Below are 15,403 nucleotides of genomic sequence, written 5' to 3' on the forward strand. Positions count from 1 at the left end.
TTCGATATTTGATTTTTTAATGTAATATAAGAATATTCAAAATGTGGATCTATAGCTATATATGCTATTAAGTAATATGACATTTTTGCCAGTACTGTTTACTTGGTGATAGAAAAAAATTAGATTAATACTTTAGAAATGTCTTCAACAAGTTGAAACAGGTTAGATGTTACTCTTTCAATAGCTTAATTAATTAAAGCTATATAGCAGTTTATAAAAAGTTTCCAGCATTGTGATATGGATTTTTTTATTGAGTCAGCCACTCAATATTTAATACTCAGTATTTAACACTAATTGTCAATACACTCAATTCCTGAATGATTGATTTTAATGAACTAAAACAAAATACCATACATTTACTTTAACATTAATATTTGATATTAGTATTTACAGCAAAATGGTTACTATAATATTATTGCAGGTATACACATATTCTGTAACTTTTTATTAGTTTAAGGTTAAATATAAATATATGAACTTACATTAGAAATCTTGAGTAAGATAAGACAATTCACGTAACCCAAATACCATTAATCAAAAATATTATTTGAAAACATATTAGATTTACTTGAACTTTAATAAATAGTATCAGTTTATATTCTGCTTTTTTTCAAATATTAGTCAAAACCCAGTAACTGTGTCAAAAGGGAAATATTTATATGCTGGAGGTTTGTCTCTTTCTTAGAACATAGAATTTTGAAGGGAAGTGTTATACTCATGTGGATAATATGATCCATAGGAATGAGAAATCTCAGTCACAGGGTATATCCACTCTTTATTTTATCCCTCTAGCCCTTAAATAATATTTTTCATGACAGTTCTGCTTTGGGTCAAAGGAAACTCATCATGAAGAATTTCTGTTCATATTCCTTTAAAAATACCTCTCAAGAATTTTGGATTTGAAAAATAAAAATATTAATTAGAAGGTTAAGATTTTAAATGGAAATAAAAATAAGTAATAATTTACTCTGGCATCCATAACCCAGCAAGAGGTAACAGAGTTTACTGTTTCACATTAAACCCTATGTCACCTCTCTTTCCACTCCCATTATTTCCCACATGAACTCCGAACAAGGAACCATATATATGAACAGTGGCCTGATGACATAAAAAATCTAGCCCAGAGGCTTTGCAGCCCAGGCATTGAATCTAACACTGACTGGAGAATAAGTATGGTTATCAGAATCATCATCTATACCACATCTGTCCCCTACATACACATCACAAAGCTAATAAATGTTACAGTCACAACTCTACAATAGGTTAGTTTTTACGCATTACTATATTTTGTCCTGAAATGTTAATGGCTGAAAATGGATAGTCTTTTTGTAAACAAAGTCTGATACCACTTGGATCCTCAAACTGATCTTAACATATAAGCACAAATCTAAGTTTTCTTAAAGGAATAAACAAAAGTACCTTCTACATAGAGGTGCATTATCAGGTGTTGCTGTTGAGAAGAGGCAATACAATCTTTCATTTTACCTACTTTCATTCATTAATATACACTATAATCCTATATACATGGTACTAAACAACATTAAATAACACCTGAAAATATAAATGACAGAATATCCTCTAAGGAAATTGCCAGCCCAAAAGATATGTGAACAGAATCTTATAAACTAAAAGAAACACACATATCTTTGTTCTAAAAGTAGGTAAAAGGAGGCAAATTTTTAAAGTTCTACATTTCATACTTTTTTTTAATACAGCATCTAATATGTAGGCTTCCTATGTACTGCTGTAAATCTGTTATTGTAGGGATTTAAATGTTTTAAGAGATATCTTAGACCAAATGCTAAAGTCTATTAAAAATGGTACAGGTATATAATTATGTAACTTTCTGTGCAAGTCCTTGTGTTTGAAATATCTTATAATTTAATATGTATTACACTTGCTTTAACTTAAAAAATATTTTTTTCTTATATTCTCATAGCTTGAGTAACCCGATTCAAATTTCCTCATCAGACATTTAAGGGAGAATAAAAGCAAGCATTGACGGGTTCTGTCTTTTGGTTTGAGTGTGTTCAGTGTCATGCTTGAAATCCAGGCTGTGGAAAGTACAAAGCTACTGTAGGAAGCTCAAGTTCCTTTCACAAGCCCCAGTTAGTGTGATTATAATGACTGCATTAAGTAAAAATAATTAGTCAAGGAGCAGGTTGGTTATAAATCAAGACTGTTCAAAAGCAGCAAATGACTCTGAACCAGCGTGAAAGCAAGACTGTCTTTGATAACACAGAAATGATGTAGGAGAAGAAAGCAGGAAGTGAGACCACAGGGAGGAGCGATGTGGCAGCACAAACAGCTGATTCTAGAGAGTGGAGTGGTGAGTTCATAGTTGACCAGGAAAGCCCAGGCATAAAACTGATGAAAAGAATGTTTCATAGGGATCTAGGGCACTGAGAATCTAAACTATAAAACAGGGAGAGAGAACATAATGGAAAGACATATTCTGGTATCATCTTATGAGAGTCAAATTGTAGAAAAGTTTCAACTCTGTTACAAATAATTATGAATCTAGTACAGATCCATCAAATCCCTAAATGCTCATTTCATTCCTAAAATAGAAGATGGCAGGCAGAAGGTGAAGAAAGTTTGAAACTGAGATTCTTAATGAAAAGCCCAGAGCTGCCACAGTTGGAGTAGTCTACTGATTGTGGTCAGGCATTCAAATGTGGCGCTGGCCCAATATTGTAATAAACAGTGTAACAGCCTTCCAAGAGTAGTTAACATCAATAGTCTAGTAGAAGTGTGTACATCTACGTTTTAGGAAGCTTTCTTTTATTTGGGCATAGAGTGAGGAAAGAATAAACAACCTCAGGCAAAAAGAAATAATTTTATAATAACTATTAACAACTCATAAAACAAAGTTAAAACTACAATCTTCCTTGGTATCCACAGGGGATCGGTTCCAGGATCCCTACGGATACCAAAATCCATGGATGCTCAAGTCCCTTAGACAAAATAGCTTAGTACAGTCGGCCTTTCCACATCTGCTGATGTGGAACCTGTGGATAAGACAGGCCCACTGTATCTTGCTACAACTGTGAAGGTAGCATAGATTTAAATCTATATTTATACAAAAATAGAATTAAAAGGTGTTTTAAAATATTTTTCAATTTAAATCCAAACGTGCCAAAGGTAGCTTTCAGGGACTCAAATACAACCATCTCAAAATCTAGCCATAATAAGATGGGAAACTATGCAGTTAATTTAATTTTTAAATTCAAAGTCTCACCACGACTAGATTACTGGACAAAGACTCCTAAACTATATTTAATCTACATCTATTCAAAGTGATTTCAAAGCCTCCTTATGCTAACCTGGAAATGATTACCATACAATTTTTTACAAATATTGAGCATTAGCTGTTAAATTTGCAAGTACTTGTAAGATCTCAAAAGTTACACTGGGCTGATTGCAATAAACATGTGATATTTTGGTAAATATAAAAATCAAATAATTTTTAAAATATTTGCACATTACTGGTTATTTAGTTCCCTATAGTACATGTGTACTTTGTTTGTGTTAAGTTACTGTGCTCTGTTTTGTTGGGCTTTTCTATAGTGACTGTCTGTCTCTCCCTCTCCTTTGCATGTGTGCTTCTACATTGGTTTTATTTACACAATTTAAAGCAAAACAAACCAAATTGTTTAATTTAGGTCAAGGTAAAACAAACTATAATCCTGGAACTTTAGAACTGACAGAAAACAATCAGATATAAAACTACAGATAAATACAAATACTGGTGCTGAAAAATAAGATGTAAGGGCTAGGTGAACTCCAAGAGTAAAAAAGAATCTCCCCCTAAACTGAGCACTGGGCTAAGAAAGTACAGAAGGCAACTGAAATAAAAATGGGTTGCAAATGGAGGTTTTGCAACAATGAATGGGCCAGTTTCTCAACAGCATTTAATGCAAGTCTACACTACAACCTGCTAGGCCACTTGACATGTGAAATAGTGAAACACATCCCTTCTTCTAGACAAGGCCCATTCTCACCCACAAAGAAACATGTAACTCAGATTCAAATAATAAGGGCTTGGCTTGATAGGGTTAATCTTTAAGGAGTGTTATGTTTCTTTCCCACTCAATAAAGCATCAAATGAGGAACTATCCCACAAGGGTGTTAACAGAATTAGCAAAAATACATGGCATTTCTATATGTATTGAAGACAGAAGAAAGGGGAAAGAGGTGGTCTTTTAGCTCCTTCAAAAATAAGGATTGACAAATGCCATGCTAAAATATGATGTGGAAGAAGTTTCTTTAAATTAAATTAGCACCTGCCCACGGTAACATTTTAGAGTGGGTTTAAGATAAATTAAATGGTAACCCTTATTCATCCTTTCCCCCATTTTCTGTATGTATGTATATATTTGTATACTGGTCTGGAACTTAAAGCAATAATTGTGGCTACGAGAATTCTATATAACTTTATAACAGAAAATATTTAAATATTTTCTTTTTAAATAGAAAAAATGATGTGGATTCATGCTATGGTCATAGAGCAGAGGCTTTGGTGTCAAGTAACTCTGGATTCAAGTTCCAGTTATGCCACTTGTTAGCTGTAGGATTTGGGGTAATTTACTCCTTGGATCTCATTTTCCTCAACCATAAAATAGGGATAATAAGAAGATTAAATGTAGTAATCGCTATAAAGCCTTTAACGCATTTATTGGGCCATATGGTAAACAGCACATAAATATTAGGCATTATTCTTATTATGATGATTAATAATTATCAGTTTGAACAATGTAACATACCAAAACAGATAAATCACATCAAAGTGAGGAGGAAGAAGAGTAAAATAGAGAAAAAAAACATTTCATCCAAGAAATTTTTCTGATAGTTAATATGTCATTATTCCATGTTGCTTTGGTAAACAAAAATACAAAAGACAAGAGAGCAAAATAGCCAGTAATATAAACTCATCTGCAAAAGTCCTTGATAAGTGTTATGGACAAACTGGTGATGGATGTGGTTTGATGCCTTGTGAATTGATTATGAAGGTCAATTCCACAAAGTGAGAAATGGTGGTTTTATGATACTATAAAGTGATAAGCCATACTGATTGCATGTCCTGAAGACACAGTTATATGGAGATAGTATTAGAAAAAAACCTCTTAATGACATATTGTTGCCTGTGATTATACATATAGCTCATGGATATTGTTCAATATAATGGAATTTCAAAGAACCTAAATGATTTTCATCATTTTGATTTCTCCCAGAAGAGTTAAATAACAGTACGGTGGAATCTAGCAAATGCATTTAACACAATTTTTTCTAAGAAGTCTGAAGTTTCTGTCCTTAGTTTGGACAAACTCTGTCTTTTCTAATCAATTACTAGATTAAATACTTTTTTGCTTCCCCAACAATGCCAAGTTTGGTGCAGTCACCTAAAAAATAGCCTCAATTAATGCTTCATAAATGTTGATAAAAATGAGTTACACATGACAACTATTACTTTATTTCTGTTTCACTGTTGACATATTCAGGATAGAATCAAATGCATTAAACAAAAATGAACATATATGTTCTCCATTTCTGCAATGTTAAGTAATAATAACTGTAAATAAAATAACTGATCTTAAGTGAAAATATTAATGTTTCAGAAACATGCTAACTTAAATGATTGCTGTCATCTACTAAAACAGAACAGATGCCTTTGTTATCTTTTTTCTTTTTCCCCACCATGTTTAAGAATGAACAATAACCATTGGATAAATGAACAATCATATGTATTTAAGGAGAAAAATGAAGCCGAGAACAATATGAAAATAATGTTTTATTGTTTCTATTCATATGTATTTAAGGAGAAAAATGAAGCCTAGAACAATATGAAAATAATGTTTTATTGTTTCTATTCATTAAATATTAATAGCATGTGCATACGCTAACGTAAGAAGACAGTTTTATCTTACCTTTCAGATCTGTCGTTTTAGAAACAGTTTTGACTTATGCTAAAGCAATACTTAACCCTTCTGCCTTACCCCTCCATGCTTATTCTAAAATAGCTAACCTGAGGTTATTGACTCTGGGGGCACAGAGAAAAAACTTTCGCATGTTAGACCCTAGTTGTATCAGAATTGTGTTCAAATTCATTTCACTATGGCCATCTCAGATGATGATACAAATGCAAGAGGTAGGATCCACCGTCACAAAACACTCACCGCAGTTGGCCTCATCTGATGCGTCTGCACAGTCTGGATCCTCATCGCAAACCCACAGCTTGGAAATGCAATGTTTGGTAGTTTTACACTGGAAATAGTCTGGAGAGCAGCTGTTTTCGGCTTAAGAGGAAAGCATCTATTATTAAAATGTAGCTTTGGACAAGAATAGACATTCTAATTAAAAAACAAATAGATTTTTAAGTTAATCAATTGAAAATGTATCATCTTTTAATTAATAAGACCCTGAAGGTGATAAATCTTAACTTTTAATTATCTATAGTGTATTCCTATTACCCGTTCCAGTATAAATAAATGAACATATTTCTGCAAATGATGCATTTGATAAAAATCAGTTTTCAAAACCACCCCACCTTGATTAGATATCTTGAAACTAATTAAAAAATAAAGGATTCAGGGTCTTTCAAAATAATTTTTTTCAGATAAATAAATTTAAGAATTTATACATAGGCATTTTTGTAAATAGAAAATGACTAAAATCAGAAGATATTAGTGAATGAGAAAAAGAAAGGCACAGAATTTATCAAAACCTCTAGCTGTGTTGAGATTTTCAGGGAAGAGGTGAACATCTGACTCAAACTATAAACTGCTTCACAAATCTTAAGTCACTTTAATGGATCAGCTTCTAGAATGGATAACCATAAAGAACTGGTACTGACTTTATTCTGAATGTACCATCTTAATCAAATTGCTGGATGACTGCACATTATTTACTAATAAAAGTTTTAGAGAAATAAAATAAAACTTCAGCAAGACAGAAATGTTGACAGCAGTTATGTTGAAAGCTTCAACTTGACAGGCGCTCTATGGTTCAGATCCTGTGTGTGTATGTACGTGTATGTGTGTATGTGCCTGCCTGCCTACGTGCATGTATGTATATGATGTAAACTGTTCCGCCTCCCATTTTATATATATTTATTTTTCATGGGAGATTGAAATAAGAGGTGAACAGAATTAAAATTATTTTACAATTGTCTTTTGAAGTAGCTTGTTAAGATACATTAGAAGGAGTATTACAGTTTTTAACAAGTGATTTTGTTAGGTTATTTTGTCCAGATTTTTATTTCTTATCATACATTCAATATGTTATTATTAAGGAAAAAAATCTCTAATTAAAATGGAGTTGATTTCAAGTAACTAATTAAATCAACAGAAGAAAATTACCTGCAGCTATTTCATATGGTAAAAAAAAAAAAAATCTATATTTTTTAAAAAAGCACCATAATCACCTGTAATTTGTTTTTGCTGCTTCTCTTAAGGATGATGTCGATGAATGCATGTTTTTTCATGTTTGTAATAATCTCCAGGTAGCTTTTAAGTAAAGATCACCCATGTTTTAATTTTCTATATATTTTTATACAGAGTTTCTTAACCATCCCAATAGACATCTAGTTGGAATTATTTGCCCATCATTGCAGTTATATTTTCCACACTTTATAAATTTATGGTGAACAATAATAATCTTTAGACCAATTTCAGTTGGGAGTCAGAGGTCAGAGTGAACAGTTGGAGGTGACTTACGACAGTCCCTTTCATCTTCCTCATCCCCACAGTCATCCTGCCCATTGCATCTGAGGTTTACTGGGATGCATTTCTGGTTCTTGTTACACTTGAATTGACCTGAGAGGCAGATATGTGTGTCTAAAAGAGAGAACAAAAAATGTGGGCTAAAGCCTGTGTCTGAATTTAAATCAGTGCAAACATAATCAGTTAAGAATTAGATTCGTGTTCCTTTGTTAAGAATGTAATCACCTACCACAGTTGAGTTCATCAGAATTGTCCCCACAGTCATTCTCTCCATCACAGATGAAAGCAGGCAGAGCACAGAGCCCAGTTCCACACTGAAATCGGCCTGGCTGACATTTAAATTCCGCTAGAGGAGGAAACATAGAGGTATCGTGGAATGACAATCTTAGCTCATGACTTCTTAAACAGAGCTTTTCTGACATTCAACATATTTATTGTATTATTATATTAAACATATCCTAGAGCACAATGTGAATGTCTCACATGCAGAGAGCTATTAGTTTCAGATGTGCAGTTAAGCTTTGAGCAGCTCAGATGGCCTCCAGATTAGATTTTATAAACTAACAGTAAGAAGAAAGATATTAACAACATATAAATATAAATATATATATTTAAAACATTTAAATTTCTCCTCATTTCAAAGACATGGTATTGAGAGGTTAAGTGGCAGAGCACAATTCATTGTAATTTTTTAAAAAAGTTATTCCAATATCACTTAAAAAATTATTTCTTTGATCACTTTGCTGCCTGTAATATATTAAGAGAGAAACATCTGCCCTCAATACATACTCCCCAGCATTCCTTAAAGCAAATACTTTCTATAACTATCACATTTTAAATCAGAATTATTGATATTTATTCCTATAATCTTATTAATATATAAGGACAATGTCATAACTAGTAAAGATTTTTATATACCATACGTATGTTATTATAATAAATATCTCCTACATGGTAAAGCAGTTTTTGCTATATTCTTTGAGTTTATTTAAGCAATAATAACAATAAAGTAGGATCTACTGAATATCTACATTGTATCATGCACTGGGCTAGGTTCTTTCACATATAGTTACTAATTGAATCTCATTATAAACTTCTCACCTTGGGATCACCATGACCATTTTATAAATGAGGAAAGTAAGTCTCATGGATTCTAATAATTCACCCAAGAATATACAAGTTTCAAGTGCCAGAGTTGAAGTTTAAATCCACATTTGACTCTGAAGTCTTCTCACAACTTGCAATAAACACTTATCTTTTCACTGATGATCCTAATGTGTGTTACTAATCACTGATTTTGAGATTAATAGTATGCTGTTTATTAGTTCAAATTGGTCAATCAAACATTAATAAATTATATTTTGAACTTTCTTTGGAAGATAAATTACGCTTTTATAATTAAAATATTAATTAAAATTTTCTTAACATGAAAAAAAAACCTCTCAATTATATGCATGGCTTCCACAGAAGTGAGTTCTAAAATGTTGAATGTCATTTACCTTCAATTTACAACATTTATTAATTAATCACACTAAATGTTTAAACTGGGCGATACTTAATTTTCTCATGATCTAAACATGCATTTCCTCTATTTCCTGTTGCTTCATATACGAGTCCCTTTAATATTTCTTTGCGCATAACTGCTGTTGTATTTTTCAACACTTTATGAACTTATGGTGTATGGATAGTAATTTTTAGACCAATTTCAGTTCGGAGTCAGAAGTAAGAACATTTTGAGGTGACTTATGACAGTCCCTTTCATCTTCCTCATCCCCACAGTCACCTTGTCCATTACAAGTGAGGTTGTCCAAAACTTTTCTGTAAGAAGGGTTGTAAATATTAAAGGAGTTCCAATGTCTGTTAAATAACTAGGAAGCCTAGGTGACCTTTAAATGTGTCTCTAGAATGATCCTTGATGCATTAGAGTGTTATAGGAAATATAATTACAAACTTATGATGCCAGAGAATTCTTGATGCATCACTCAACTATATTTGCATAAATAACATTATTGCAGTTTGAAGGTATATGAACCTGGTATCAAGCTTTTCTGCTTTTTCAGGTGAAATTACAGGTATTGTCAGTGGCTCTCAATACCTGCAAATTTTGATGATGTAGCTACTCAAAAATGAAGTCTAAACACTCAACAGACACACATACATCATTTTCCACCTCACCATGACTCTCAAAATAAAGTGTCATGCCTACAGATGTTCAAGCTGTTAACCCGTCAACTCCAAGAAATAGATCATTTACTAAAAGATCACAGAGATAATGTCACCAATAAAAACACTTAGTATTGGTATTTAACCAGGATAAGCATCATACAGAGACTCTTAGATACCAGATGCCTCTTTGGTTCCCTTCAAAAGACATTAAAGTTATATTTGTTCACCAAATATTCTGAAAGTGGGTAAACTTAAAAAGTGTGTTATACTAAAGCTGTAGTTAATTTTTCATATGAGTTTGGTTACAGCATGAAATTTCAGTCAAGATCAAAATTAGAGCTCAGGAGCTGTAAATATTTTAGAAGGGAGAGCACTGGGTGCTACTCACTTTGTCTGCATGTCATCATGGGGATAATTCCTCAAAAAACACCTTAGAAAATCTGGGCAGGAAAGGTCATCTTAATAGGAGAACTAAAGTAACACAATCATTCTTATTTCTATAAACTACAAAAATAAGTTGTATTTACTTTACTATATCACAGAACAGTTTATTGTGAGAAAATTAATAAATTTTATTGTGTAAATCTCCATTGGCCACCATAATTTCTTGTTCCTTGATATTTTTTTAATTCAGTAACTTAAGAATAATTCAAGCATAATAGTATACCTATGTCATACAGATACTACTCTTCATATATTGTCCATCACAGTGAAAACAAAAACTTTATTAAAAAAAAATCAAAGGGCAATGGACCTTTCAGAAACAGAAAAATAATATTAGAAAAGCAATGACTTTTAAAACTTTTTCCTTCTCACTGAATATATTATTTACTGATTTTAAACATATAAATGAGATATGTGAAAAAACTTCAAATGTTTGATATACTTGGTAGTGACCAGAGAGGTGGAATACAGCTCATGCAAGTAATTATCTAGAGGTCCTAAGTTTGAAACAGCTTTGTAATTATGTGGTGGAAAGTTCTGTAGCAGAAAGTAGCTGGCTTTCACTAAGACAGTATACTTCTTTCTTTAGTGCAAGGCTAAGGATCTTGAACTCAATTGTCAAGACCAAATCAAGGTAACCAACTACTGGGATGTTGAGGGAATTATCATGATTGACTACAAGCATCTTCAAATTGACAGGACAGTGTAAGAGTGACCCATGGAGTGAACTATAAAAGGCTAACAAGGAAAAGTCTGCTGATTGTCCATTACAACCTAGGTTACCAAAGACAGCTTAAAAAAATAGCACCTAACCATGCCAATGATAGTCAAATGTCAAGACATAATTGGTAGTCACTTTAAGGCAACTACTAATAGCATACTAAATTGACTAACAGCCAACTAATGACTTACATTGGAAAAAAATCTGACTCTTAAAGAATTTTCAGTATTTTAATACTGACAGAAAAGTTGAAGGACTGTATCTCTTAAAGTCAAGATTTCAGTCATTGAGTAGCATTCTGAAAACTTGCCCATTTTTCCTTCTGACTTAATGATATCTTAAGTCAAAATCATGCTGATTTTTACTCTCCTGATTGCTACATGAAGAGTTTAGTTATTCTACAAGTAAAAAAAAAAAATTGAGAAAGAGAAAACTAATGCAAAGTGCTGATGGTGTCATTGTAGATGTAATAGTGATCAGAGACATACACAAGACATTGCAACAATTTTTGCTGTATTTTTAACTACTGACATAAAACCTTTCTGTTTCAATTTTTGAAAGCTATCAGAAGGCAATACTTAAGATCTAGCTTCAATTTTCCAGGTCTGGGATGTAAGGAGCTCTAAATTCTAAATTCCTGCATCTGCCAGTGTACTCACGACAGTCATCTGGTTCGTCAGATCCATCACCACAGTCATCCACGGTGTCACATTTCCACCAGAATGGAATACATTTATCAGTTTTGCAACGAAACTTTGAAAAAAAGGAAAACAAATAAAGATTAAAGAACACTACTCATATATAATGGATATTTAAAAACTCACTAGGGCAGAGCAGCCTAGCCTACTCTCTTGCTGCAAATGTGAACTGTGGTGGTCTTAGAGCATTCCACAATAGGGAATAAGTGCACAACAAGTAGCAAAATGACCATCCAGGAAAGCACACTGTTCAGGAAAACCTGTTGAGATTTCCTGAGCACAGACAAGCTCATGAATTTACTTATTGTCTACAGCTGCTTTCTCACCACAACAGTTTAGTACTGCTACACAGACCATGTGGTTCACAAAGCCTAAAATAGTTATTACCTGGCCTGCTACAGAAAAATTTTGCTGAACACTGAATAGGGCTAAAAATCATCAGAGATACCAGGAAGAGGTATTGAGTTGAATTCATTTAGTTAATTTGAATTAATTTAACTAATTTAATTAATTTGAATTATTGTTCCTGCTAACTTCACTACTGGCCAACCATACACAGTGACAAAGAAAGCTCAGCCAATCTTAGATCTCAGACCACAAACTTATCCTTTCCTCAGTAACATTCAGTTCCAAACATACCCTCATAAGATAGAGAATCTAAAGAAAATCACACTTTCCATACAGAGAGCACATGTATCTGAAATAGTTGCCGTGAATAAAAACAAGCGATAGTTAAATTTAGTAGATTTCTTCTAGTACTTCAAATTTTTTTCTTCTGAAATTGAAAATATTAGATATTTTCTAAAATGTATTCATTTTCTTTTTGAAGTGTTTTTGCTGTAATTCTCATGTGAGTGACTAAAAGCAAGGTGACATTTATCTTAGCATGTTGCATGCTAGGCAGATTTGTAACACAGAAATATATAACCCAGGTTCAATTTTCTCTAACGAAGATGGATTAGCAAGCTAAAAATTTGTTCATTTAAAATACTGTTACTGTCTTCAAGTAAGACAGACTGTGATGCTAGCCTTTACTGAACCTGTCTGGATATCATGGAGCTGATTTAGGGTAGATTTATATATATATATATTTATATTTATATTTTAAATAAGAGAGTAATATTTTTGCCAGTGACACTGTAAGAGGGAATAGAGCACTGTGAATCCAAGGGCAGATCTCCCTGTTCAACTGATTTTCCCATATTTACTTAGCCTGTGGTCATGTTTGTTGTGGTTTTCATAAATTACCAAAAGAAAAGTATTACTTTGATAGATAGTGATTGTCTGGGGATATAAGGCTTACTCTGAAAGCAACTGCCCTGAACATTAAACATTTCCAGTCATTACAGTATATCAAAGTATATAAGTAAGATGATTTCAAGTCTCCTGAGTATGTTCAAAGACTTTCCAATCAAGATTTGAAAAATATCTAAATTTTTAATATTAAAAATATTTAAAATTTTACATATTATTTACACATATTTTTAATTTTACTAAATATTTCTGATTTAAATAAACACCCACTATTGGAATGATAGATGACACAATGATTTTGCTCACCATTTCATTTTTAATAAGGACATAAAAGTGTTTTGAGTTAAGGGAAGGCCAGGGTAAAATATATTTATTATTACTCTTTATGCTAACCCACATTTTATTCATTACTCTCAGAGGAAGATTTCTTCTATTTTGTGTCTGGGCTTTTTTTTCATACTTAAATACAGTAACTTTAAAAAGATAAATGTTAAACATAAATACAAAAAATTCTTCATGGTAAATGCTCTCCAAGACTAGTATCTTCATAAAATAAATTGCAGACTGCAAACATCACCCACAAGAAGAAGCTATAAAGAAACTCTTAAATTCATGTCTACTAAGTGGATACATGGATAAAATGCAAATCCTACATATAGTGAAGTTTACTCAAAACAGGAAGAGTCTCCACTTAAAAATAAGTAAATTCATTTTAAATTTACTTTTATAGTTTTCTAATTAAAATGATTTAAATGTAATATTTGAAATGATTTATGCCACAAGAATTGGACATAACCTTGATTTTTACCAGATTTTCATATGTTCATTTCCAATCCTAATAGAATTCTTATTGGTGTGATTTGCCTATTTTGTTAAAAATCAATAATATTTGGGGGTGTATCATTGGCTGCAGTAATTAGATGATAAACCCAAAATCCCTTAGTAAGATAAATTTAAAATGCAATATTTTTTATCAGAATTCTTAATGATATGATTCTGAAGTACATAAATTATTCACTTCATTTTAATATCTACCTCACTAAAAATTGTGCTATGAACTGACTTTTCTCCAAGAAGTATACAGTAGATCTTTTTTTCCTCCCATTGTATCAGAAAAGAATCAGAGATAAAATGACTGCATAAACCACAGGACTTACAGGGACAACCACTAATTGACTGTGTTAGCTGAGATGTTACTCTTTGTTAACTTTTTTCTTAAAAATGAGACAAATGAAGTGATAACTGTTTTTTTCAGGAAGTATTGAAAACAAAGATATCTGATCCACAACAGTCTGTTGTTACTGTACTGTCTTGCTATTGTTGACTTTTTTTAATTCATGCAAAACACTATTGGGGGTATATGAAAAATTATAAATATTTTAGTCATGTTATCACTGATACCAAATTGAGAGGTAATTTAGTTATATGAATAATACTTTTCTAGGTTGATTTAAGTTTTCATTTAATTGACTGATCAAACTTTTTGCCTTTGAATACATACAATCCTAGGTTTTTCTATATAATAATTTGAAGCATCTTATCCCTTTTATGACTACAGTGAGGCTGATGTTTTACTATCTATGTCCTGCTGTTTGAGATTTCATCTGTGTGTCAAACATCCTTTGGCTTTACTTTATTTCCAGTCAGCTAATGAGGCTCACTACACTGTAAGGGGCTTAGGCAGGTGCCATTTCCACTAAGTTACCTATAGCCTCAGTGCTGGGCCTCAACAGAGTGACCCTGGTCTGCTCCAAATCAAGAGATCAGAGGTTATTTCAGAATAAACCAGAGGTTAAATTGAAAATCTGTCTAAACTAAACAAAATTAACAGAAATTATAATTTAAAAATTTTTAAAGATGTGACTTCTCCCTTAAATTTTACCTCTAGTTTGCTTATTTTAACTCCCATAGTGACAAATTACTAGTTCTCTAAAAATAATGAATTTTGTTCACATAAATACTTAGGAGAGTATAATTAAAACAACACAGTTGTAAAGAAAAAAGAGACTGTGACCTGTGCTTTCAGCTAGACATCAGAACCTCCTGATGGCAGCTCACACTAATTGCACACATACTCAAGTATATTCTACTTGCACTAGAGGGCTAGGGTAATAACAACAACACTTACTATGACCCAGGAGCTTTTCCCATGTAATCTTCATAACGGTGGCCTGGAAATATTATCATTCCCATTTAAAAGATGAGAAAACTGAGGCATCAAGTAGTTAAGTAACAAAGCCAAGGTAATTCAGCTTATTTAAAGCAGTCAGGGTTATGGTCAAAGTGAGTCTGGCTTCAGAGTCTATGCCCTTAACCACTACACACACTGCTTCCTGGAAAAGGTTGGATCTTTTTCGTTTATATAGTTCTTTATTGTATGAGCCTCATAGTCATAACTT

At 32.3% G+C, this 15,403-nt stretch overlaps 1 protein-coding gene across 1 annotated transcript in view; it reads right to left on the reverse strand.

The window, feature by feature from the left end:
- The window catches only part of LRP1B (LDL receptor related protein 1B), a gene marked incomplete at its 3' end in the record, with an annotated part of 2,351,282 nt that overhangs the window by 203,577 nt on the left and 2,132,302 nt on the right, over positions 1-15,403 (reverse strand). The window contains exons 86-89 of the mRNA XM_082630936.1: positions 11,712-11,805; positions 7,951-8,067; positions 7,716-7,835; positions 6,177-6,296 (exon numbers count right to left, since the gene is read on the reverse strand). Of these exons, the coding sequence (XP_082487062.1) occupies positions 6,177-6,296; positions 7,716-7,835; positions 7,951-8,067; positions 11,712-11,805 (451 nt within the window). The remainder of the gene's footprint in view (positions 1-6,176; positions 6,297-7,715; positions 7,836-7,950; positions 8,068-11,711; positions 11,806-15,403) is intronic.

This window comes from Mesoplodon mirus, assembly GCF_964341445.2.
Source record: "Mesoplodon mirus genome assembly, chromosome: 8".
Lineage (NCBI taxonomy): Eukaryota > Metazoa > Chordata > Mammalia > Artiodactyla > Ziphiidae > Mesoplodon > Mesoplodon mirus.